This window comes from Populus euphratica, unplaced genomic scaffold, assembly GCF_000495115.2.
Source record: "Populus euphratica unplaced genomic scaffold, PopEup_1.0 scaffold288.1, whole genome shotgun sequence".
In the NCBI taxonomy this organism is placed as follows: Eukaryota; Viridiplantae; Streptophyta; class Magnoliopsida; order Malpighiales; family Salicaceae; genus Populus; species Populus euphratica.
In genome coordinates, this window is record NW_011500136.1 from 2,536 (window position 1) to 28,122 (window position 25,587).

At 32.3% G+C, this 25,587-nt stretch overlaps 3 protein-coding genes and 1 long non-coding RNA gene across 5 annotated transcripts; 3 read left to right on the forward strand and 1 right to left on the reverse strand.

Annotated features, from left to right (window-relative positions):
• The first annotated feature begins 10,730 nt into the window (after positions 1–10,730).
• Positions 10,731–13,871, forward strand: LOC105110492 (ABC transporter G family member 11-like). Its single transcript, XM_011005560.1, has 8 exons — positions 10,731–11,139; positions 11,345–11,424; positions 11,547–12,017; positions 12,110–12,196; positions 12,369–12,494; positions 12,585–12,776; positions 12,870–12,956; positions 13,039–13,871. The coding sequence occupies exons 1-8, from the start codon at positions 10,800–10,802 to the stop codon at positions 13,729–13,731; spliced, it is 2,076 nt and encodes a 691-aa protein (XP_011003862.1). The 5' UTR covers positions 10,731–10,799; the 3' UTR covers positions 13,732–13,871.
• A 1,551-nt stretch (positions 13,872–15,422) lies between these two features.
• On the forward strand, positions 15,423–18,011 carry LOC105110493 (polyadenylate-binding protein 2-like). Of its 2 annotated transcripts, none has more exons than XM_011005561.1 (6): positions 15,423–15,612; positions 15,743–15,845; positions 16,633–16,706; positions 17,125–17,316; positions 17,450–17,577; positions 17,684–18,011. In XM_011005561.1, the coding sequence occupies exons 1-6, from the start codon at positions 15,559–15,561 to the stop codon at positions 17,730–17,732; spliced, it is 600 nt and encodes a 199-aa protein (XP_011003863.1). In that variant the 5' UTR covers positions 15,423–15,558; the 3' UTR covers positions 17,733–18,011. The 2 variants fall into 2 exon arrangements, with proteins under 2 accessions (XP_011003863.1, XP_011003864.1); XM_011005562.1 differs by having other exon boundaries at positions 15,423–15,606.
• Positions 18,012–19,875: 1,864 nt separating this feature from the next.
• LOC105110494 (protein EXORDIUM-like 2) lies at positions 19,876–20,994 on the reverse strand. Its single transcript, XM_011005564.1, has one exon. It carries the CDS (start codon positions 20,924–20,926, stop codon positions 20,036–20,038), a length of 891 nt encoding a protein of 296 aa, XP_011003866.1. The 5' UTR covers positions 20,927–20,994; the 3' UTR covers positions 19,876–20,035.
• A 710-nt stretch (positions 20,995–21,704) lies between these two features.
• Positions 21,705–22,213, forward strand: LOC105110495 (uncharacterized). Its single transcript, XR_839489.1, has 2 exons — positions 21,705–21,855; positions 21,953–22,213. It is a non-coding gene; the product is annotated as an uncharacterized LOC105110495 (long non-coding RNA).
• The last annotated feature ends 3,374 nt before the right edge of the window (positions 22,214–25,587 follow it).

Below are 25,587 nucleotides of genomic sequence, written 5' to 3' on the forward strand. Positions count from 1 at the left end.
ATATAACCAAAAGTAAACTATATTCTTGCTTAAAAAAATTAACATTAAAAAATTATTCCAATATAATAATAATAATAATTTTATAAATTTTACGTGGTATTTAGATTTTATTGGTGTAACTTCATTAATTTTCTTATGTTCATATTTAATTTTCCTTTGTTTTTGTGTGATAAAAGTTCTTTGAAGAAAGCATTTGCAGCTAAGATATATATAAAAAATAAAACTTCTTTAATGAAAAGGTAACTTCGAATCTGAAGTCCTATTTTTAGGACGAGAATAGATTAATAAATTCAGTTTAATTGTTTTTTTTTTCCAGGCCTGTCAAGTTCCTCCTTTTAATAATTAATGCAATTAATGATATTCATTAAAATTGTTTCCTTTACATTGAAAAAAAGGCCATTTAAATAATCATTCATAATTCAACCAACGAGAAAATCCTCACTCTACAAGCACATTTGAATCCTTACATTTTCTACACTTTCCTTCCTCGTTTTTAGTTTTTTCTTTTTTAACCATAATTAATGCAATATTAATAACTTTTCATGATCGGACTTTAATAAATAAGTAATGATTTATTGTATTTAATAATCTTTTATGAAGAGTTGAACAAATTAAGGAATCACGGGCGACTTTGTTTATATATAAACTATTATATTTACTAACTATTTTATTTAATGTGCCCCCCCCTCTTTATCTTTTTAGATTTAAAAGATTGATATTATTATTTTCAACACCACAAACAAGAACAACTTGAGCACTTAAAATATCTTACAAAATAAAGCATATATATATATATATAGGGGCGGAGGAGCATAGAAGACTAAGGTGGGCTGTAGCCCGGGTAAAAAAAATAAATCTTAAAAAAAATATAATATTCCATCTTATAATTATAATTATAAGTATAGCCTTTTTATTTATTTTTTTTCAAATTTGGATATGTAAATATTTCCTTTGCATTGTTTCTTATTAGCCTCGTACCTTTTTATTAGGTTTCTTAGCCTTTAGCATCCTATTAATTTCTCTTCTTACTCATTGAATAAATTTCTAGGATTTTCTATTCCAGATAAAAGAACTTATTTTATATATCCTAATTTATATGTATTTGATTCATAGAAAAACATTAAAAATTTAATTTTAAAAAATAAAATTAAAAAAATAAGTTTGAGAATGTGGTTGCGATTGTGTTTTTAAAGTGTTTTTTATGCTGAAATATATTAAAATAATTTTTTTTTATTTTTTTAAAATTATTTTTGAAATCAACATATCTAAATGATTCAAAACATACCAAAAAAACTATTTTTTAATAAAAAAATAAATTTTAAGGAAATGCGGTGCAAACCGCGTTCCCAAATGCTCTTTACTCTTTAGCCCTCATCTTATAGTAGCAAATAAATACTCAATCAACCATGAGGATTGTAGCCTAATTAGTCAGGCTTTAGGTTTGCTCTCTAAAGATCACTAAAGATTTATATGATTTTTAACTTCATGACTCGTAAGACTAGTCGAAGTATATGTGAGTTGATCCAGATATCCACATTAATAAAAATAAATAAATAAATACTCAAGTAAACTTCATGATATTTCACGTATTTACCATATTTTTTACCACCTGTTTAACTCCCATCGGTATGAAATATGATTTCTTAGCTCATTTTTTTATTTATAATATAAAAATTTACATGCATTATTAATAAAGTGATGGAAACGACCAAAGTGTTTATTTAATAATAAATATTAAAAAATAATTTATGTTTATTTATTTATAGCCCAGGATAAAAAAGATTCCTGGCTCCGTGTATATATATATATATATATATACACATGAAATCTCACAAAATATGAAAAATGATAGATAGAAATATACATATACATGCAGCGAAAGCATTAAAGAGAGAGGGAGAGGCGACCCCATCTTGTCGTGAGAAAATTTACTTCCTCAAAGTCTGCGCTTGTTCTGTATTAGTCACTACACGCAAAACACATTTGGATGGGGGCGGCTAGTACTCTCCATCAAAGAGTAGTTATTGCCAAGTTATTGCCATCAACTCCCTTTCATCTGGATGGTACAAATTACTATGAATTGATTGTAAACTGATAGAGAATTTGATATAAATCGTATTTGAAGTTTTATACCAAAAAATAATATTAATTTAATAAAAAAATTAACATATTTAATGATCAGATTTTAATCAAATAATTAAATCAATTTAAGTTTTTAATCAGATTAGATAAATTTTTTTGTTTGAATTTTTTTAATTCAAACCCGTCTAAGTTTTATATTTAATTTGATAATAAATTAATTTATTGATTCATTCTAAATTTTAAAATAATGCATAAAACAATTATCTCATTTGATAAAATTAAAATTAAAATTAAAATTAAAATCGGTAATTATTACCATCAACTCCCTTTCGTGCGTATAAAATCAATAATTATTACCATCAACTCCCTTTCGTGCGATTGATACAAATTGGTAGGAACTAATCGTAAGCTGGTGGAGAGTTTGACACAAATCTAAAATTTAAATTTTAAAACCTGACTTGTAACAATAACTCCAAGATAGACTCTAAAACAACTTAAAAATAATATTATTTTAATAAAAAATTAATATGTTAATGGTCAGATTTTGTTCGGATTATTATGTCGATTAAAGTTTTTAATTAGGTTAACTAAGTTTTTTTTTTCAATTTAAACCGGTCTAAACTCTAGATAATGAGTTGATTTATTAAGTTAATGTAAGTTTTGAAATAATGCATCAAAAGATTATGAGTTTCAATCTCATTTGATAAAATTAAAATTTAAAATTTAAATAATAATATATTTGTATAAATTTTAAGTTGAAAAAAACTTTACTTGAATATATGTTAAAAAACTTTGCGCGTCCACCACAAATAATGGTGCAAAAGCCGAATTTGTCTACAACCTTCCCCTCGAATGCATGGCATATGGAAGGAAGACTCACAATCCCAAGAAATCAGGCCACATACTTGGAAAATTAATTGCTAGGGTCCTCTGATTTTTGTACTTGCTAGTAAAACATGGAAAATTAATTGCTAGGGTCCTCTGATTTTTGTAGTTGCTAGTAAAACATGGAAAATTAATTGCTGCTCATTTCTTTCTCCATGTAAAATAATTTCCATGCATTAAGTGCCTACATATGAGCTATCAAACACCTGGAAAACGATTCATGGCTCATTTCTTTCTCCATGTAAAATAATTTCCATGCATTAAGTGCCTACATATGAGCTATCAAACACCTGGAAAACGATTCATGATGTTTCTATACGAGGGCTTGCAACAATGTTATTATAAAACCGGGCTGGGTAATTTAGTGGCTCCAGACATTACTCAGTTCAGGCTTTATATTGAATTATTTGGGAATTGATTTGGTGAATCTAATTAATCTAATGAATCAAGATATATATATATATATATATATAGATCTAATGAATCAAAATATATATATAAAAAACCAACTTGATCAAAACGAATATATGTATAATTTACGATGTCCTCGAGAAGGGTTTGCAATAATTTTATAAAATAAGGCTTTAACTTTAATCCAGTAATTTGTTGAACTAAACATAACTTAAGTTAGATTTTATATTAAATATGGCGAGAATTGATCTGGTCAAATCTGATTGAATGAGTGGATTAATACGTGACCCAATCAAAATATGAGAGAAATCTAATTTTAATTTATGTTTTTTAGAAAAACATTATTTTAGATCCATGCATCGATGAAAGATTGAATTTTAGAGCCATGTTGAACAAGACTTTGTTTTGTAATTGGCTACTTGAGATGAGTAACATCAATTGTAGTTTTCATCCATTTACTGCCTTTATTCGGTGCAAAATAGTCAGTGGACTCATTAATGATGGATTAGCTAGGTATCTGTGAGGGTGTGGCCACTACTTGATGTGAGAGAAAAACAAATTATACGGAGAAAGGTTGCACCAGCCAAACACACCCTACCACATCAATTATTATTATCATTATTTATTTCACCGTAAAAAAAAAAAATGTCGATTTTCAGCCAAGATTGTGACAAAAACGTTATGTGATTAACTGATGATTTTTTTTTTCTAATTTGATGTTTGATGACTTTTAGTTTTTATTTGGTGTTATGTTGTTTTAAAAATTATGGCATTTTAATTAAGCAATTGAAAATAAAATAGGTTGCTAAATTCTAAAATTAGATTGTTACTTTGAAATTGTATAAAGAGATAATAAATTAGGACTTGAAATTGCATAAAGAGATAATAAATTAGGATTTTCAAGTTGATAAGTTATTTTTTGGTGAAACATGTTTAAGATTAATAAATAATTATTTGCTGTATGAAATGATGCTAACTTTTCAGGAAACGTAAGCAATAATATATAATTAGTTAGTTTGATATTTTTGATTAATTTAAGGAGTGTATTTGGATCCTTTTATGTTTCCTTAGAAGCATGATTAATTATGTTCTAATTAAAAATAAATAAAATCTTTTATATATGTATATTTTTTCCAGTATATTTTGAGGGAATATTTTTATTGGTAAAATTTATTATAATTTACCGATAAAAATATTCCATCAATATTTTTATTTGTATTTATCAATTTTCTAATAGTCATTATTAACTAACCCAAAGTATCAATTTTATATAATAAGCTTTGAGATGAACATATTCTTGAAAGATTAACCTAGATTGATAAACATGTTATATGTTTTACTGGCTACTTAGTCTGTATTTTACTGCGGGTCATATCTAACAAAAATTAACACAAAAACATAAATGTGCAAGTGTTTCTGATGTTTTTTTAATTAAAAAATTAATTGTAAATTAAAAGACTGACATATGCATTTAATTAAATAAATCAACAGATCGACATATGCATTTAATTAAATAAATCAACAATTATTTGTGTTAAAAAAAGTCATTAATAATAACCACAAATTGAACTGAAAAGTGGAAAGATTGATATAGATAACAATAAAAGCTTTCATGAATAAAATATACACCACAAAACCTTCCAAATCCTATGAAGATCATCCACAAATATGGATATTTTTGTTGGGTTTTTCAATACATATATATGCAATGAAAAATATAAATTTAAAATCTTTTAGGTGTACCAAGATCCCATTAGATGGATCAAGAGTTGTTTATAAATTATACGAAGATTACTTGAAGATCAAATATTCATTTTAACTTTGACACAAGTCATCCAAATATCCAACTTCTAACACTAATCTATATAAACTATTATTAAGAAATCTCCTGCACCTTTTTAGAAGAGAGTTATTGTTAAAGAGAAAAAAATTGTTATATTTTTTAGTGCTAACTCTTTTCTTTCATGTTTTTCAGGAGTTATATATTTCACTGTGTATTGTTAAATAATACATTTTGTTTTGTTTTATTTATTAAGGGTAGAATAGTATTTTTATTTTAACCTATATATACTCTCTTTGTATTTGGGTTAACTCAAGCACTTTGGAATAAACAGATTAATAAGAATTTGAATTTTCTTCTCTTTTATGTTTTTTTTTAGTTTATCTTAATTAATTTAACATGGTATCAGAGTTGATTTTATAGAACAAGGTTAATCCCAAACATAGCTTTCGTGGATTCAAACTTTTAATTTATTCTAAATTTTTTTGAAGTGATATTTTATCTTTTGCTTCTACAAAAATTGGTCTTTCATCTTTTTTTTAGCTTTTTTAATTTGATATTTGCGTTCAGTTTCTGTAATTTATGTTATGTTTTGGAGTAATCGTATAATTTTGAAAAGTATTTGTTCAGTTTTTATGATATTTGTTTAATTTCTACAATTTAGTACTTAGTCTTCCATTGCTTTTGCATTCTGGTTCTTTTTTGTTTGTTAATTATGGTTATCAAAAGAGATGATTCGCTTCAGTCTGTACGTGTGAGGTTGGATGAAAAGAATTATTTATACTGGAGTTATGTAATGAGAAGTTTTCTTAAGGATAGTAAGATATGAGGATATGTTTGTAGAACTTATGTGATACCCAAGAATATTGAAGAGGAGGATGCTATTTTGATAGATACATGGAAAGTAAACAGTGTAAAAATTATTACTTTAATCAACAATTCTATTGAGTATTCCATAGATACGTAGTTGGTGAAATATGAGATAACAAAGAAGGTTTGAGATCATCTGTAAATGTTATTCATGCAATCAAATTTTGCAAAGTAGTATTAGTTAGAGAATATCATATGAGCTCTTCATTAGAAGAATATAAGTATTTAAAAGTTTTATTCTACTATGATAAATATTTAGGATTAATTGGCTCTTACAAAATAGGTATAATTAAAGGCATGTGGTGCTTATATTGAGCGTAGAGAGCAGTAACGATTTGTATAGTTTTTAACAGCACTTCGCAGTGATTTTGAAGGATTTAGAGGTTTAATTCTGCATCGTTCTCTGCTGTTTTATGCTGACTCTGTTGTTAGTGAGTTATTGCTTGAAGAAATACGTCATCAGTCTTATTCTAAAAAGAGAATTCTTTCTGCTTGAAATCTTTCTATACTAGCAGTATCCTTTAAATCATTCTCTAATCATCAAAATAAGCCTCACTTAAGAGTTGGCTTTGATGAGTGCAATTTCTCTAAACAAAAAGGTCATTAAAAGGCTTGGTATCCCAAGTTGAAATAACATAATCAAACTTGAAAGCATGACAGCCAATCACAATCTAATGTTGATAGACCACTTTAAAGCAATAAACCACCACACCACAATATTGTTGTAGTAACTTCATCAGGCTTTATCACCTATCTTAGTACTCTAACTAAGCAATTTCATAAGTTTCTCTCCTTACAACCACAAGCAATGTCCGCTTCTCCTTTCATAGGTAAGTTGCCTCATGGTTTGTTAGGTATTTGATATTCTAAATGGGTATTAAATTCTAGTGCTTCATATTATATGTTTTTAGATTCTTCATATTTTACCTTTGTATCCCTTTCACCCTTCATTCCTGTTATAACTGATAATGACACTCTCATGCCCTTAATAGGTGTCGGTTCTATTATCACACCTCACTTGTCTCTCCCTAATGTTTATCTTATTTCAAAACTCAAATTGAATCTTGTTTTCATTAGTCAATTATGTGATTATAGTGATTATTTTGTCATTTTTTCTTCTACTTTTTATTGTTTACAAGATTTGTAGTCTTAAAAGTTGATTGGGACAGGTCGTAGGGAGAATGAACTATATATTTTGGATGAGTTAAAATTGCTAGTAGTCACCGCCACTGCTACAACTATTTATTTATCTTCTTTTCGTTTGAGTCCTTCATCTTCAAGTTTTTATCTATGGCATTCTCGTCTAATTCATGTTTCATCTTCTTATTTGAGATTTTTGACATCCATAAGAGCTTTAGAAAACTTGCAAATGTATGATATTTCTTATTGTAATAGATGTAAACTAATAAAATTTTCCACTTTACCTTTTAATCAAAGTATTTTTGTTTCTTCTTCACCATTTGACTTGATTCATTCTGATGCATAAGGACCATTTTTTGTTGCCATAAAAAGAGGGTCTTGATATTATATTTTATTGATGATTATACTCGTTATTATTGGGTTTATTTAATGAAATATTATTATAAATTCTTTGAGATGTGTATAGCCTTTTAAGCTCTTGTCAATACTCAACATTCTGCTACAATAAAAAAAACTTTAGGTGTGATTTGGGTGGAAAATACATCTCTAATAAATTTTATCATTTGTTTGCCCTAGATGGAACCATTCACCAAACTTCATGTATAGATACTCCTAAGCAAAATGGAATTGCTGGAAGAAAACATAGGCATGTTGTCGAAACTGCTCGCTCTCTTATTGTCTGCTTCTGTTCCTAGTGAGCTTCAGGGAGAAGTTGTCCTTACTGCTGTAATTTTGATTAATATCATTCCATCATCTCATAGTATGGGTTTGTCTCTTTTTGAAAAGTTATATGGATATGTCCCTGATTATTCCTCATTTAGAGTTTTTAATTATACTTGTTTCATTTTTTATCTTTCTTCCTCATATAAAATGTAGTAAGTTATCCTCCCGATCTATTATTTGTGTCTTTTTGGGTTATAGTGAAGGTAAAAAATAGAATCGTTGTTTTGACTCAATAATTGAGAAACTTTATGTGTCTCATCATATTGTCTTTCTCGAATATATATATCTTTCTTTTCTATTCCATCCACTACTTATAACCTAACTAGACCTGATCTTATTTGTATAGATTCTTTTTCTAAGGATTCTGATAGTTTATCATCTCAGGTTCCGAGTACTTCAAATACTCCTCTATATGTTCAACCAATGAGTATTTCAAATACTCCTCTATATGTTCAACCAATTTATACTCATAATTCCACAGGTACTCACACTTTACTCTCTAGTACACTTGAAGCTCTATTTTCATCTACAGCTTCTCAAGCTTTATATGAGATTGTGAACCCACCTCCATGTTATCCATTCATATTTGTAAGTCTATAAAACTATCATATTTTGTTTATTCTTGTTATTCTTCATCATTTCCTTTTTTTAGCTTATATTCATTGTTTATCTAAGCCCTCTTCATATAAAGAGTCAATTATTGATTCTCTTTGGCAGCGGGTTATTGATGAGAAACTTTATATTTTGTATAAGACAAGTACTTGGGATTTTGTTTCTTTACCTCTTAGTAAAAGTGTTGTTGGATGTCGTTAGATGTATAAGATCAAGATTAATTTTGATGGGTTTATTAAGCAATACAAAGTTAGGTTGGTTGCAAAAAGGATACTCTTAATAGTAGAGTATGGATTATGAGAAGATATTTGTCTTTGTTGCAAAAATGACTACTATTCGTACTCTTATTGTAGTATCTTTGATTCGTCAATGACATATCTCGTAAATTAATGCTAAAAATACCTTCTTGAATAGAGATCTTCAAGAAAAAGTTTATATAACCCCCCCTCCTAGTGTTTCACATGACTCTAGGTATATTTGTAAGCTTAAGAAAGTATTATATGGTCTCAAACAAGCACCTCGTACTTGGTTTGAGAAATTCTCTATTGTGATCCTGTTTTTTGGATTTGTTATTAGTAGTTATGATTCTGCTTTTTTATTAAGTGCACTGATGTAGGTTGTATCATTTTATCTTCATCAACAATGTTCTTGGTTAAACATTATAGCATAAAGTGTGTTTACTCTGTCAAATCATGTTTATTCTCAATACCATAGTCATTGATTCTTTGAATAAGATTTTATTTTTTTTCAAATTTCATTCCACCTTGTAATTAATACTATTTAAGAACATGTGAATCATTTTTTTCAATTCATCTAGGATGATGAATTATCTCATGATCACTCATATAATTTTATATAGTTCATGTTATACCAAATATCTGCTTGTTTATTATCCTTGGTTAGGATAACATGTAGTTATGATCAAAGCATCACATATCTTATATAAAATAACTTAATGATCTCAAGTCTAAGGATCACTTACATAACCATTAAGTGAACCTTTCTATAGACATAGGTGATCTTTCTATATAAAATTCTTATGCAAGTCATTTCAATACTGTACATGTCATTTAACAGGTACCTACATATTAATTTTAGGTATTCCTCATACATCAGCTTATGAGAATAATTGTTTTTTTTATAAAAGAAATATCACAATATGTATAAGTGTTAACAACTTTAATTAATTTCTATTCTTAATAGAGCATTGACCATAAACATGTAGCAACAATGCTTTGATTAATAAAAATCTCGTTATTATAACGAATTTATAATTTTTTTTATAAAATATTTTTTTATTCCAAGTACTTTATCGTTACTCTAGATTTATTAATCAAATATTAGATTTATTATATTTGATGAATATTAAAGATAAATAAAAACTTTACTAAAATAAATATGTTTATATGAACAAATTCAATTAATATAATGTGTAACTAACTGATTATTGACAACGCATATACACTAACAATTTTCACTTGTTAGTTTCCAATGATTTTGTGTAGATCTTGGCAATGTTATCCCATGTTAAATATTTTTCATGCATTAAATGACTAGTACTTGATATTATAATGTATCCCATGTTAAATAATTTTCTTGCATTATTAACTAGTATTTAAAAGCTTTCAACATCATGGAAAATGATTTGGGTTAGTTATAAACTAAGCAAATACAACATGTTTTTGCATAACCAAAACAAGTATGAATACATTCCATACTTTTATGATTATTGTATATGTAATAAAAAGAAAGTTAGTTGAACTCTTTGATGAAGAGTAAATGACTTGTGGAGTAGTAAATTGTGACTTCTAGGTTAGGAATAAAGAGTAGACATCAGATCTAAATAAAAAGGCTTTTATAAAAGTGATGAATTCTGGAAGATATTACAGTAATTCAACAATACTATTATATTTTTAAAAAAATTTGTTAAAGGGAGAGTTATAATTAAATAGAATAAACTCGTATATATAAGGAAGATTTTAAATATATATGTGATTAGTAATAACTATCTTATATTAAAAAATAATAATAAAAAATGACATGCTTGTGTAAATAAAATTAAACCCTAACACAATAGTTTAGGGTTTTATGTTAGAATAATGTCCATAAGTTCAACTTATACATACAAGCCTATTGGTCGTTTTAACAAATAAAATCTATACAACCACCTGCAACACGAGGTCGAGGGACCCATCATCCCCTTATAAATACAAGCCTCTGTCTTTGACATTGCCTACGTACAATAGCTGAAGACACACCACTCATTCCCTTGCGCTCTCAACTCACACGTTCCACCATGTCTTCTCTTCCTTACCCTTCCAAGCAATCATCTGCAAGCGATCATAGGCTTAATTATCAGTCAACATCTTTGAGTTATAACCACGAAATTCAGGCCACACTAGGAGTAAAAACTGTTGCTCCACCGTCAAGCAGTAGGGGAGGAGGAGAAGGTGCAGCCACTGATCATAATGGTGTTTTCTTGACTTGGGAGGATTTGTGGGTGACTGTTTCCATTGGGAAAAAAGGCAGTAAATCAATCCTTCAGGGCTTAACTGGTTATGCTCAGCCTGGAGAGCTTTTGGCTATCATGGGTCCTTCAGGCTGTGGCAAGTCAACACTTCTTGATACATTGGCAGGTAACTAATTAGATAGTACTCAGCTTTTGGAGTATGCACATCACAACATATCTGATCCTCTCCTAATGTTGACCAAATCTTAAAAAACAAGCTCCCATACATTATAAGATCACAATAACACTAATCAAGCTGATCTGCATAATCTTTCTTGACAGCTAATTTATATGTTTCAAATGTTATAGTTTGACTTGAGTTTCTGTTGCAGGGAGACTGGGTTCAAACACACGACAAACAGGAGACATACTAATCAATGGCCACAAACAAAGGCTGGCTTATGGTACATCGGTAAGGAAAAAAAAAAAGAAAATGATGAAAACATTAGGAATTTTATATCATAAACTATAATATTTGAATAATCATCGACAAACATTTTCTAAAAGGTTTTTTTTTTTCATTGATGCACACAGGCTTATGTAACTCAAGATGAAACCTTAATCACAACATTAACAGTCAAAGAAGCTGTGTACTACTCAGCTCAGCTCCAATTGCCAGACTCAATGTCAAGGGCAGAAAAGAAAGAGAGAGCAGAGGTGACAATAAGAGAAATGGGGCTGCAAGATGCCATGAATACAAGAATTGGAGGGTGGGGATCTAAAGGACTTAGTGGTGGTCAAAAGAGGAGAGTGAGCATTTGCATAGAGATACTAACACATCCGAAACTTCTCTTTCTTGATGAACCCACAAGTGGGCTTGATAGTGCAGCATCATATCATGTCATGAGCAGAATTGTTAGATTTGACCGCAAGGATGAAAATAGAAGAACTGTAATTGCATCCATTCATCAGCCTAGTGGTGAGGTCTTTCAGCTTTTCGACAGTCTTTGCCTGCTCAGTGCTGGTAAAGTAGTGTATTTTGGCCCAGCTTCACAAGCAAATGAGGTATTTGAGCATCAAAGTTTTGTAGGCTTAGTTGATCTGATATATGTAGATCATATAGGAATTAACCTCATCTTTATTTTGTTTCAATATAGTTTTTTGCCTTAAATGGCTTTCCTTGCCCGACTCTCCAGAACCCATCTGATCATTTCCTGAAAACCATAAACAAAGATTTCGAAACGGTATGTTGTCTTATCCAAGGTCTGGCTTTACGGTATCTTTGGTTAATTAGTATATCAGGATAGAAGAGACGGAGACAATTAGGTATTGATTGGTTGAACACCAATGTAGACAATGGTGGCTTAAAGATTCATCTTAAAATGTTCATTAAAATTCTGATTATGTCCTTCACAGGTTCCTGAACAAGGTTTAGAAGATGCAATTACCGCAGAGGTAGCGATTAATACTCTTACAAAGGCGTATAAATCATCAGACCATTATCAACAGGTTAAGAGACTAGTCACAGAAATATGTGAAAAGGTATGCTCTAATTCCCTCCCACTTTTCTAAGTGATAAATTCATGATATTACAGTCATTGAAAGGGATGATTAACAGTTAGATGGATACAGGATTGTGGGACATTAGAGGAAAGAAGCCATTCTAACTTCCTTACTCAGTGTCTTGTGCTTACAAGAAGATCTTTCGTAAACATGTATCGAGATCTTGGGTACTATTGGTTGCGGGTCGCCATCTATGTCTCATTAGCATTAGGCCTTGCTACTTTGTTTTACAACCTTGGATCTGATAATGATTCAATTCAGGTATGACATAATATATAACTCAACCGGCCTTCACTTGATTTTATTAATTACAACTTAATTAACATGGAGCCTAAAAAATCAATATGGTTTCAGGATAGAGGTTCTCTGCTAATGTTCATAGCTTCTTTCTTAACGTTCATGACAATCGGAGGATTTCCTTCTTTTGTGGAAGATATGAAGGTATAGACATAAATCAGTGCACATATATTTTTGTTCCAAATTGTATGTTTATTTCTAAATATTTTTCTCCTCTTGAATCAAGGTATTTGAAAGAGAAAGGTTGAATGGGCACTATGGTGCCACTGCTTTTGTTTTTGGCAACACATTCTCTGCCTTTCCATACCTGTTACTGATATCAGTAATTCCTGGAGCAATAACTTATTACCTTCCTGGACTTCACAAGGGATATGAACACTTCATATACTTTATTTTAGTATTGTTTGCTTGCATGATGTTGGTGGAGAGCTTAATGATGACCGTTGCGAGTATGGTGCCAAATTTTCTGATGGGAATAATAACAGGAGCTGGGATTCAAGCTTTCATGGTTCTAGGTGGGGGGTTCTTTAGATTGCCAAATGATCTCCCTCAGCCATTCTGGAAGTATCCCATGTACTACATTGCCTTCCATAAGTATGCCTACCAAGGACTGTTCAAGAACGAATTTGAAGGACTAACATTTCCTAGCAATCAAGCCGGAGAGCCACGGACGATTCCTGGTGAACAAATTCTGAGAGATCGATGGCAAGTGGAAATGGGTGTCTCCAAGTGGGTTGATCTTGCCATTTTGCTTGGAATGGTGGTTCTATACAGAATTTTGTTCTTGGTTATTATCAAGACCACAGAGAAGATAAAACCTATTATTACAGCTATTGTATCGGTACCTCCCAAGCAAACAACACAAATCATGGAAATCCCCTTAACTACTCCTTCGCATGGGGATCAATCTGTAGTCTAGGAAGATCAAATCGCTTGTGTTAGCGAGCATTGAAGAGTAAATTTACTCTGCCTGCTACACAGAACTTAAGCTAGTATCATGCTCAGCACCTTTTCCTTTATTAATGTCTTGGCTAATAAAATTCTGTTGCAAGCTCTCAATTTGTTCTCTAATATTAGGTTGACAAAGTTGCAGACGAGACCGGCATGGGAGCTCAAAGGCTAGCTTCTTTCAAGAAGCTATGCTTGGAGCTTTTAGTCCAACCTCTTAAAGACAATGTTGAGGTTTAGTGTACTGTTAAGGTCTTGACTGATTGCGCGCGCGCGCGTGTCTAGATATATATAAAACAGACAGAAACGATTAAATAGATGTTAAGGTTGGGATTTTTTTTCAACATAATAAAAGATATTTAAATTATAAATAACTATTTTATATTGTTATTATTAAATTAAAATTTTTTGATTAAAATTTTTATACAATCCAAATTTAAAATTATATTATATAAAAATTATTCTAATATAACATAGTTAACATGATCAGTTCAAAAACAATTTAACTAACTAATTAAAAAATTTTAAAGATTAAATTGATAGATAAAACTTCTCAACTTGAATTCTTAACTAATTTAAATTTAAAATTAAATCATATAAAAGTTGCGATGATGTAATTAATTTGACTTTGTCAATTTAAAGATAACTTGGTTATTAAAAAACAATTAAGGATGAAATTAAAAAAATAAATTGAAAAAAAAAATGAGAGGTGAAAAAAAATATAAAGAACTAAATTAAAAAAAAAAGGAAGATAAAAATCTTGTCCTTTATTTGTTGTCTCATTTCATTTTTTTTTTAAAGGAAAAATTATTTATAATTTATGTAAATCCCAGTTTGTTTATTTAATATAGAAAGTAATTCTGTCAAATTAAAAATAAATATCTTATTTAAAATTATTCAAAATTTTTAATTGAACCTCGCTTGACCTTAGACATCAACCTTTTCTTATGCAATATTGAGCGTATAGATTGGGTGACCACAAACCTAGTGACATCACATTCTTCATGCCTTCATATATTTTCCAAAAAGAAAAATTAAAGGGAGGATGGTCGGTCAAGGGATTATTTAATCATACAGATTCATTAATTAATTTTGACAAACTATAGAAACTAAATTATAATTAACTTGTAAGAAATTTTTGTGATTTATACTGATATGTCATTTCATTTCCCTTTTGCAATGAAAAACTACATCAAATTTATGTTGGAGCTGTAAATTTTAAATCAACTTGGAGAGTTAATTCTGAACTTGGACTCATTCAACTTAAAAAAAAAAAAAAAATTTAGTTGATTTAGTAAAAATTCTAATTAATTTGTTGATTTGGTTATACTTGATCTACTTTAATTAAAAACAGATTATGAACTTGCTAAGTTTTTTTTTTAATAATTAAAATGATATTATTTTAATTAATTAATTAATTTTTTAAATAAAAATCATGATAGACCCTCCCAATCTATTACCAAGATTTTGCCCTGACCAACCCCCTTCGTCATGCCTTTCATATCCATACACGTATAAACAAAACTATTAAAATGAGGATAGTCAACGACAGTCAAGAGATTATTTAACAAATTTTAAAATATAGATACTGATTAATAATGTTTGGAAAATTACAGGGACTAAAATTCGATAAACTTGAAAGAAAACCCCGAGCTGTGTATGATATGTCGTTGCATTTCCTTTTTAGCAAGTGAAAGAATTAACAGTGGAGCGATTGGTAGTGTTAACTAGATTTTGGCATTAAGAATTGTGTCGCTCGCATTCTTCACCGAGAGAACTCCAGAAGGAGGGAGGCAGAATGGACGGTGACGATGTGGACATGGCCGCTGCAGAGACCAACGAATCTGTACCAGTATTTTTTTTTCTGTTTGTTCTTGGATCGATTTTTAGTTTTTGATTGATATAAAACACAAAAACCTTAATGGGATTTCAATTATGATCAAAAAGAGAAATCTAATTTTGGGTTATGGTTAAAATTGTAGGAACTTGATGATATGAAGAAGAGACTAAAGGAAATGGAAGATGAAGCTGCTGCTCTTCTTGAGATGCAGTCCAAGGTTGAGAAGGAAATGGGCTCTATACAAGGTTGTAACTTTGGGTATATGCAATTATGGTCTAATGGGTTTTTGTTATTTTTTATGGGTTTATGGTTTTTTATGTGTTTTCTTTTTAATCTGTTAGGATTTTTGCTTTTAATCAGTGTTATGGTAGGGATGATGGGTTTGTTGGAGATTGGAGGATAATGGGGCATTGTGGTGAGGAGGGACTTAGTGTGAGTTTAGAAGTGATTTTTGTGTGTGTGTTTGTGTGGCTTTAGGGTGAGGTAGTTTGTGTTCCGTGGCTGGCCTTAGATTGGTGAATGTTTTGTAATATATGTTGGTTTCATGTTGTTATAGATTTTTGTAATACTGGCCTTAGATTGAGATGTTTCCTGAAGTTATTTGAATGTTAGAAATGCAATATATTTATGGTTTCGGAGAACTTCACTTACCGAGATGAGAATGTTCTGTAGACTTTTAAGGGCAAGAAAGATTTTAGGGCTTAGGACTTTTATGTCATTAATTCTTTAGCTTCACGCTACTGAAGATTTAACTGGGGCATTCCACATTGGTCATTTGTATCAAGCACTTGCATTTGACTGAATGGTTATTCTATTTGTTTACCAGTTTCTATTTTCTCAATCGATAACGGTCCTAAGTCTTGGTCCTTAAGTTAACAAGAGAGATGCATCACATGTCAAATTCCTATGCTTAAGATATTATATTATGTGTCCCTTCATTGCTTAATGGAAGTGAGTAGGACTAGTAACTGCAATGATTGATTTTTGTTTTTGCATATCTTCCTCCTTCTTACTGTTTCTATGTGCAATTAGATCCTAGTGCTTCAGCTGCTGCATCCCAAGCAAATAGAGAGGAAGTAGATTCTCGATCAGTGTTTGTTGGTAATGTGAGGCCTCTTTTCCTTATTATATGATTTGCCTTCAAGGAGTTATTTTAGTGTCAAAAACTTGTAGTGGGGATTTTTTTGGCTGGTTGCTTGTGTTACATATGTTATCAAAATGATTTCTTGACCTGGGGATGGAATCAATATTCTACCTGCCCTTTTTTTGTTTGGTTTACTGTAAAAATAAAGTAAATGAAATTGTTAAAGCATGCATAACAGAGACATTGGAATAAGTGCTTTTTGGGATTGAACTTTTTGTGTTGGCATATGACAATGGGATAAGGAATTTAAGATGTTCTTGCAAACTAAAACGTTGGCATGGGCAAAAGCGTGGCTATCTATAAGAAGCAACACAGATTCCCCTGCCTTGCTCACCTTTTTTTATAGCACTATAAGATTTTTATTCCTAACATGGTTGCAGGTGGACTATTCATGCACCCCTGAAGAAGTGCAGCAGCATTTCCAGGCATGTGGGACAATAAATAGGGTCACTATCCGTTCTGACAAGTATGGCCAGCCAAAGGGTTATGCATATGTCGAATTCCTTGAACCAGAGGCTGTGCAGGAGGCTCTCCTTCTGAACGAGTCTGAGTTACATGGTCGCCAATTGAAGGTAAAGAAACTGTATTTTTCTCCCTATCTAATTGCAATCTTCAGTCCCTTAACCTTGATAACCTTAGGCTCTATTCTTTCTTTTCTCTAAACTATTTCTCAACCACAAATTGGTTTGTTCTGTGCTTTTGCAGGTAACTGTTAAGCGGACCAATCTACCTGGGATGAAGCAGTTTCGCGCTCGTCGACCCAACCCATATATGGGGTTTCCACCCAGGGGCGCTCCTATGCCTCCTTATCTCTTTTCTCCTTATGGATATGGGTACACTATCTAAGAAGTGCATTACATTTACGCTTTTACTTGCTTTTTCTGTCTTGATCTATAAGGAGCGATGATGGTCATTTAGCATGTTTTCTTTGCACTGCAGGAAGGTTCTGAGATACAGAATGCCAATGCGTTACAGCCCCTATGGCTGAAATACTATTTTGTTTGAGGCAGCATTGCCAGCAGAGAGATACATCTAACAAAATTTGTACTCTCTTTTCTTCTCACATGTTTTAATCATTGGGAAAGATGAACAGAAGATTTTTCCCTGCTTGGGTTGACACGTTGAAATGTGAGAATTGGAGCTTTATTTTGTTCATGGTAGACAATGAAATCAAAATGCCTGCTTCTTCTGTACTGCCTAAAAATATTCATGCTTGAGCTATCTTGAAAGCTTCCTCTGGTTCCAATATTATAGTTTTTGTCACGTACATTGCTGCCTCTGTGTCTTTGCTTAAATTAAGCCTACTTTCTTTCTTTGGAACTTTTCTGTTTGAGATGTCAACTGATGCTGCTATGGTTATCTTGACTGCTTTTCAGACTATCTATTTTTTTACCCAAAGAGAGTACCATCCGCCTAAAAGCATAGTGCCTGTTTTTGTGGTTGAATATGTTTTTCAGAGTGCTTTTCTCTTGAAAAGTATTAAATTGATTGTTTTTAGATGCTTTTCATGATGTCTTGATGACAAAAAATTTGAAAAAATATCTGAAAAAAATTATTTTGATGTATTTTTAATTGAAAATCACTTTGCGTTGCTTTACCAATGAACTATGTTAGTGGGACATGAGTATGATTTTATGGGATATTTTTCAAAGCCTGTGATCTTGCAGGTGCAAGGAGCTTACTACTACTAAGCCATGCCTACGGATTTCCAACTCTAGATTCATTTGTGAGCTTTTTGTCATTTAAATTGTGTTGGCTTGAAGTATTTGTACATGAGATAGCATTACTCAATGACTCGAGCATTGGCAACGCAAACGAATTCTTCATGGGCTACCAACAATCTAGAATCTTATCCGAATGTAAAACCCAAATGGGTCTTATGTTTATTAAGATGATTATAAAACTGAAAATTAAGTTTTTGCCATTACATATGATGCATAAATGTTAGTTTTGTTAATGGATGATAGATACAACTTTGACCCACATTGCCTAGTTACAAGACTCGGTCAGGTGGGCAATGGATGACAGGTGCCGTTCATGACTTGCTTACTGAGTTGATAAAACCTTGGCTGCTTCTGAACTTGCAGCTGATAATCCAATCATGACCGCAAAACGAGTGCTTGCTCTCACCCGTGGGCATTAGCTTGCCTAAAAAATTATGGGTTTCAGCCTTTTAACATTCCTTTTGAGCTGGTTTACTTGCTGAGTGAGCAATGAGACTTTGTACCGTAGGCCTCTGTCAGATTGCTGGTAGATGTGAATTAAGCTCGCCCATGCATAGTAATGGCTGACGATTATTAGATCATCCTTTATACCCGCTCATCATGGCACAAGGCATAGAGTGCTTCGTGATTTCCACAGACAAAGAAGGCAAGCATCATGGCAATGTGTGACCCATACTGTTTTGATTGCACGTAAGCATGTTTGCTAATATAGGAGTTGGTTTTGAGGCTTTTCTTTTCCTCCATCTACCGTGGATATACAGTGATGGTGTGTTAGAGAATGGACAAAAGTCATTGGTACTGCAAATATGTACTGTTTAGTACCGATCTCTGTACTGTTAGGGTCAAGACATGATATTTAAAGAACATATTTCACATGGTTGAAAAGCGGGCAAGTGTTTTTTCATTACTTTCCAAGAACAAATCAATCTCACAGGACGAATCCGATGAAAAAAAAGGTCACCGATGGTGTTATGACCGAAGTGAAAGCATGCAGATTAGCTCATCTCAAGTTACAGCACGCAACAATTTTTCCTCAAGAAAATGAAGAGGTTAAAATTTCAGGAAGAATCCAAGGGAGGCATTTAGTCACAGGTGTTGAAATTGCTTGATCTTATCCTCTCATGTCACAACATGATCCTGGGCTCATTAATGGTCCCTACAAAATCATTGATGGCCAAACCCCATTAATATAGTGAAATGCACCTCATCATTCCCCTAATGCTGTCATTACGGTCTCCTAGCCTCCAGCATCATTCATGCAGGCACACCCCCTTCGGCTTTCATTACCCCATCTTTCCTGGAAACCAAACAGAATTAACCCCCTTCGGCTTTCATTAACCCATCTTTCCTGGAAACCAAACAGAATTACCACTTCGAATCCTACAAATTAATCCATGCAAATCCCACTTTACACACAACTGTTTATTATTATTATTATTATTATAATATTTATATCTCTTCTGCATTTTTCATAAGGAGAATTTACAGGTCACCCAAAAGGACAAACTAGTCCATCATCATCAAGTCTAAGAAAGAGAGAGAAGAAAAAACCAGGACCCGATTTTTTTTACACAAGTGTCTTGCAGGCACTTGATTTTGGGTCCCACATAGCAGGCAACATATACTTCCTTCCATTGACACCATAAGCATTGTAGCTAGCACCTGTGACCTTATCAACCAGGACCCGACCCGGATAACCTGGATAGGACCCTGACCCGAAGATCCCAGTACATGCCGAAACAGCCTCCAAAGGAGCAGTTGGTGGACCCTGAAAGTACCCAGTGTTGAACGGATTGGTAACGGTGTTAGCCAACAAAGTAGCCAGGTTGATGATCATTCCGTCAACTCCAACGTCTCCGTTCGGTGCCACCAAGGGTGGTGTCTGTGGGCCGTAGAGTGGCTGGTGAAACGGCCAAGCACACTGGCCCGGACACTGAAGGTCCGAGTTACCAACCCAAATGTAGGTTCCCCGACCCGACCCGGATTTTGTTGACCCGTGTGTCCCACACCTGTTCATGCAAAACCCATCAACGGCAACATCTTTCGCCGTCAGAACAACGTTAATGGCGTTAACGGTGAAATGGGTTTTCGAGGCCAGAGCTATCAAATGTTGGCTCTTCAAGATTTTGCCTAGTGTTAACTCTTCATGAAGTATTTGATGGCCTACAGTGAGGGACGATGAACCACCACGGTACATCTCAGTTGTCTTCCACCATGAAGAGGTGGCAGGAAGTGGGGCCCCTTTGGAGTTCAAAGAGTTGATGAAGTCAACGATTATAGACCGTTGGATAGGTGTAAACTCGCCATACCAGATTAGATTAACTGTGATGTTTCCTTTCAAGAGGATGCCGTTGTGGTACTTCAGCACCAAAGGTTGTTCTTGAACCAAAGCTGAGAGAGAAGGGCTAATGAAACAGAAGAGGAAAGCAAGAGGGGCAAGGTAGTAATTAGAAGCCATCGGTGGGGGTACGGATTCGTCCAGAGGAAAGGTGGTATAGGCCTGGCTTGTGGAGGTAGAAGAGGGCGATGGGCTATTTATAAGAGGGAGAAGAGTAAGGGAGACAGCTGGTGATGGACTGTGTCAACATCAAGGGAAGGACACATGGAATTGTGTGATTGGGAGGGAAGTGTGAAGAGGAGTCTCTGCCAGGCTGTAAGGTTCTTTTGGTGGTGACGTGGTGGTGGTATGTGGAAGGGGGGGAAGGGTGGGTTTGGTTTTTTTATTTGAAGGTGTGATGATAACTTTTGGGTTTTTGGAGTTTTCATGGGGGGGAAGGGTGGGTTTGGTTTTTTATTAGGTGTGGTGATAACTTTTGGGTTTTTGGAGTTTTCATGCATGAAATGGAAGCAGAGAAAAGGGCTGCTGATGAGATTAATCGTAGTTTAATAACTATGTACTATATCATCTAAACGAGATAAATGGAAAATATTTCAATGTCTAAATTAATTTCACAGCTTATAATTGAAAAAAAGAAGAAGAAGTAGTTTCAACTATATATTTTTTTAAAAATGAAATAAGTAATATAATATAGATATGATGTTTTCTATATATATATATATATATATATATATATTATTTTGATCTGATAACCAAACTCTCAAAAATAAAAATCATTATCATCATTGATTCTAAGCTCCACCCTCGTCAAATCAAACCTTTCTGTATATAAAACATGGATCGATGGCATCAGAAACCAATGGACCACAAATTGTAAAATCATCTTCTTTAGTCTTTACGGTGGTAGACAGAGGCTAAGGAGCTAAGGTCTGGTGCTCGACTACCAGAGCTAGCTCCTACTGCGTAAATGGAGATGTGGCCCACAGTCTCTGAGCTTTGATGACATCAAGCATTTGGACACTACTGTAAGCTTGTTGCAGACTTCGATGGTAGTGTTTCAGTGCCCTTTTCTTAAATAAGCATTTATTTAAAATTGTTATTTAATATTCTGCTGCTGAATACACGCATGATTTTTATTATATTCAGTGGGGTCCTTAGGCTCAGTTCCCCATGCTTGCTCAAGAGCTATGGCCATGGATGATGGACCTTTGCCCCCTTTGAAAGGTGTGGCCATGCTTGTTTTGTGTTCTTCTTTCTTCCTCCAAGAAAAGAGACTGGAGAGTTTAGGAAGGTGAGTTATGCTTCCTCTATATATATATAATGAGCAATGAAAATGTTTTTTGAATTAAAGTTGTGTATTTTGACCACTTTTCTATTATTTAGTTTGAAATAGTTAGGTTTGAAGTTCAATCACCATATTAAAACAAAATCAATTATGAACTCAGTAATATGTAATTAATTAATTAATTAATTAATCTATTTATATCGATTCATCAAATCAATCATCTTGATTTGATTGACTCTATATTAATTTTACTACACCTATTCATCTTTGTTTTCTTTCTTTCTTTCGTTTTAGTACAAAGTTTTTTTAGAGAAAAATATTAATGTTATTTGAATTAGATTTCATTGACTTTTGATAAGATTTTTATCATAAAAAATTATTAATGTGATTATAAAAAAATTAAAATTAATACTCAATTATGTTTATAAATTTACTTTCATAAAAACAAGAGGCGATCCGATGATAAAATGTGATATATCACTTCTAACGACCTTGTTGTTGCATACATGTCTAACACGGTTAAGGTAATAATCTTGCATAGTAATTAAAAAAATCACGAGCAAAATCTCTTCTATATATAGTTTGGAAAGAGGCTGCGATTTCAGGATCATGACTCAATTATGCAATACGTGAACTTGAATGATGGATTCTCCATGCATCACGATATCTCACTTGATTTTGTGACTGCCATAGGTGTCCGATTTACTCCATGATTAAACTGAATTAAAGGTTTGAGTTGCTGCTTAACCTGAATTGATTATAAAATAACATTGTTGAATAGTTTTATATTAAGATTAAAGAGATTTTTTTTTAAATTTGACCCGATTATATCTCATATTGGTTGCAAGTTGATTTGCTAAGTTACTTCAATTTAACCAAGTCAATGATCAAAAGTGTTTATAAACAAACTTAATCAGAGATAGTCTCCAAATTAACCTGTATTTAAGCTTCGTTTAAGTATGTGGTTTTCAACAGCATAAAACAAAAAAATCAGCAATGAAACATGGTTCCAGCCACTTAACCAAAACCGCTTAACCACAGAGTCACAGGCTATACAATAAGTTTGAGAAAGGAGTAGGAAAGCTAGAAAACAAGAAAGGTGGGGTTCGGTTCTGGGTGGGGGTTGGTTCGTGGCCTGGAAACAAGAGGGAGAAAAAGTTGTGGCCGTCCCAATAGGGTTTTTGAAATCCTCCAAATACAGCGCCTTTTGCTTTCTGGGCAAATGCAATATTGCAGTGCTCATTTGCCCGAGCATGCCCTGCCCAAATGGGGCCGGTGCCGACTCTCTCTGCTGCCACACTTGACTTCTACTTCACATGTTTTGCAATTGCTGGCATGCATTTCAACACCATAATATTCTTTCTTACTATCATATCACGAGGAACAAAAAAATCTTGTGGTTTAAAAATCAAACAATAAATATCTTGCTGCGTAATTTAGTATAAAAAAACCCGAAAAAAGATCATCTGGTAGGGTAAGTATTTGAGATTTGCGAAAGAGAAAGATCACATTTTAAGAAGACATGCCATGCCGCCTTCCAAATACCCTTAAATGTTAGCAGATGGCAAGATAATTTAAGATAAACTAAAAGATAATTAATCCCATTAAATAATTTAATTTCTTCTATGGGATTACAATTTTGTTCCTGAAATACAACATTGATTACAAAAGAATACGTACCACATGGTATATATTGGGTTTTAAATGGAGATTGGACAAAATTTAAAATCTTTTACATCACAATTTTTTCACATTACAAATGGAAGAAATTTAACCCGGCCCGACTATTGCTCGAAACTTGAATTGACCAAGCTATATTAATTAATTAATTGATTGATTGATTGATTGATTGATTGTAACGAGAAAGGCACAATACTACCTACCATCCAAAAATCGAAGACCTAAAGAAGATTGAGGTAAATTAAATTATGGCTGAAAAATTTTCATGCTACAGGGAGAAATTAATATTATTATTAATTTTAAAAAAATTGAGTTACTTAATTATAGGTAAAGTTTTATTATTGTTTCAAGACTACGATAACATAGGCAGTGAGAATAAAAATATAATTTGTTAAGGAGATAAAAATAATAATATTTTTATGATAATTTTAAAGTAAATTTTTATACTTTTAAAACATGAAGTATAAAGACAACGTGTCATTTTTTTATATTCACTATCCTCTCTCTTATAATTATTCCTTTAAAATCAGGCTAGTAGAGCTATGGGAAAATCTATGTAAAACTCTTTTTTTTTCTTTTGTAATAAATTGTGTACAAGGAACATAACTCATGGAAACAAATACATAGAAGATGTTCAATTGGAGTTCATTTAACAGTTTAGGAGTGAGACAATATATGGATATGATCCAAAGAACTCAATTATTTATTTAAGCTCTACATTCCATTAACTTAATCATCCAACTTCTTTCCGGTGGTCAATGAAAACAACTAAGGTATGATTATTAAACAAAAACAAATCAAACAAAGATCCAAACTCCCTCATTTCCTAATGTTTCAATCGCCAAGTTGTGCTGTAAAAAGAAGAGTAAATGAAAAGAAGAGAGAATCACTTCAAAAGGTAGCAAAAGTTAAGGCGGTGAATTTACAAAGCTATGTTTCACGTGCAAAAACCAATACACAAGGTGACAATTTCATAGTCAAAAATGGCCAGCAGATTTGCGATGCACGTAGGACCAGACAGACCTAGATTGCCCGTGGTACCTCTCTTTTCTTGATTCCAATGGATGGGTAAAAGCAGACGATCCTGGTTCCTCAACCTGCAGATTCTTGAAGACATGGTAATCTTTGGAGGGTTAATTTTATTATTTCGTCCATTTGTTCTCGATATTCTCTTAATATGGTCCCCTTGCTCCTTTTGTGCTAGGTTGATCCCTATAAATAACCAGATTTCTTAATATGACCCTTTCAGCAAATTAAGGAATTCATGTGAAATTGGTTGAAGGAACAAATGGATCGACTAAAAAAAGAAAAAAGAAGAGTAGAAGGCTTATCTTAAGAGTATATCAAGATTACAATGACCAAATTTACTGTAAATTCAATCAAAAGCTTTAGGAGTTATGAACCACACCAAGAACCGAATTTAAGAGAGGATAAGCATGTCTCCAAAAAGTTGTACCAATAAATTTTGAAGAACACCCGGGCCTTTTTTTTTTCTTTTTTTTTTTTACTTTTATTTTGCCATTATATGAAAAAACTTTGAAGGACTTTTAGGTTATAGCTACCTCTTACCTAGCTTGTCTCTTCCCTCTCTCTCTCTCTCTCTTCTCGTAGGGTATAGAAAAAAAATCAACTATTTGGATTTTAATTTTATTAATAGATTTTTAATCTCTTTCGCTACAAAGTATAAGGTCTCTGGATTTAATCGTTTCATGTTGTCCTACAAAAACAATTTTTCTATCAAGACTACATGACATGCCGGCGCACTCTCATTGGCTTGAGGTATACTTGTATTTTATCGTGAATTTATAAAAAAATA

Excerpts from the sequence above, each read along its gene's own strand:
- LOC105110493 (XM_011005561.1), top strand. The coding sequence starts at position 15,559 with ATGGACGGTGACGATGTGGACATGGCCGCTGCAGAGACCAACGAATCT. Across the intron at positions 15,846-16,632 it reads GGAAATGGGCTCTATACAAG|ATCCTAGTGCTTCAGCTGCT; the intron begins GTTGTAACTTTG and ends ATGTGCAATTAG. Across the intron at positions 16,707-17,124 it reads GATCAGTGTTTGTTGGTAAT|GTGGACTATTCATGCACCCC; the intron begins GTGAGGCCTCTT and ends ACATGGTTGCAG.
- LOC105110492 (XM_011005560.1), top strand. The coding sequence starts at position 10,800 with ATGTCTTCTCTTCCTTACCCTTCCAAGCAATCATCTGCAAGCGATCAT. Across the intron at positions 12,197-12,368 it reads TAAACAAAGATTTCGAAACG|GTTCCTGAACAAGGTTTAGA; the intron begins GTATGTTGTCTT and ends TGTCCTTCACAG. Across the intron at positions 12,777-12,869 it reads CTGATAATGATTCAATTCAG|GATAGAGGTTCTCTGCTAAT; the intron begins GTATGACATAAT and ends ATATGGTTTCAG.
- LOC105110494 (XM_011005564.1), bottom strand. The coding sequence starts at position 20,926 with ATGGCTTCTAATTACTACCTTGCCCCTCTTGCTTTCCTCTTCTGTTTC.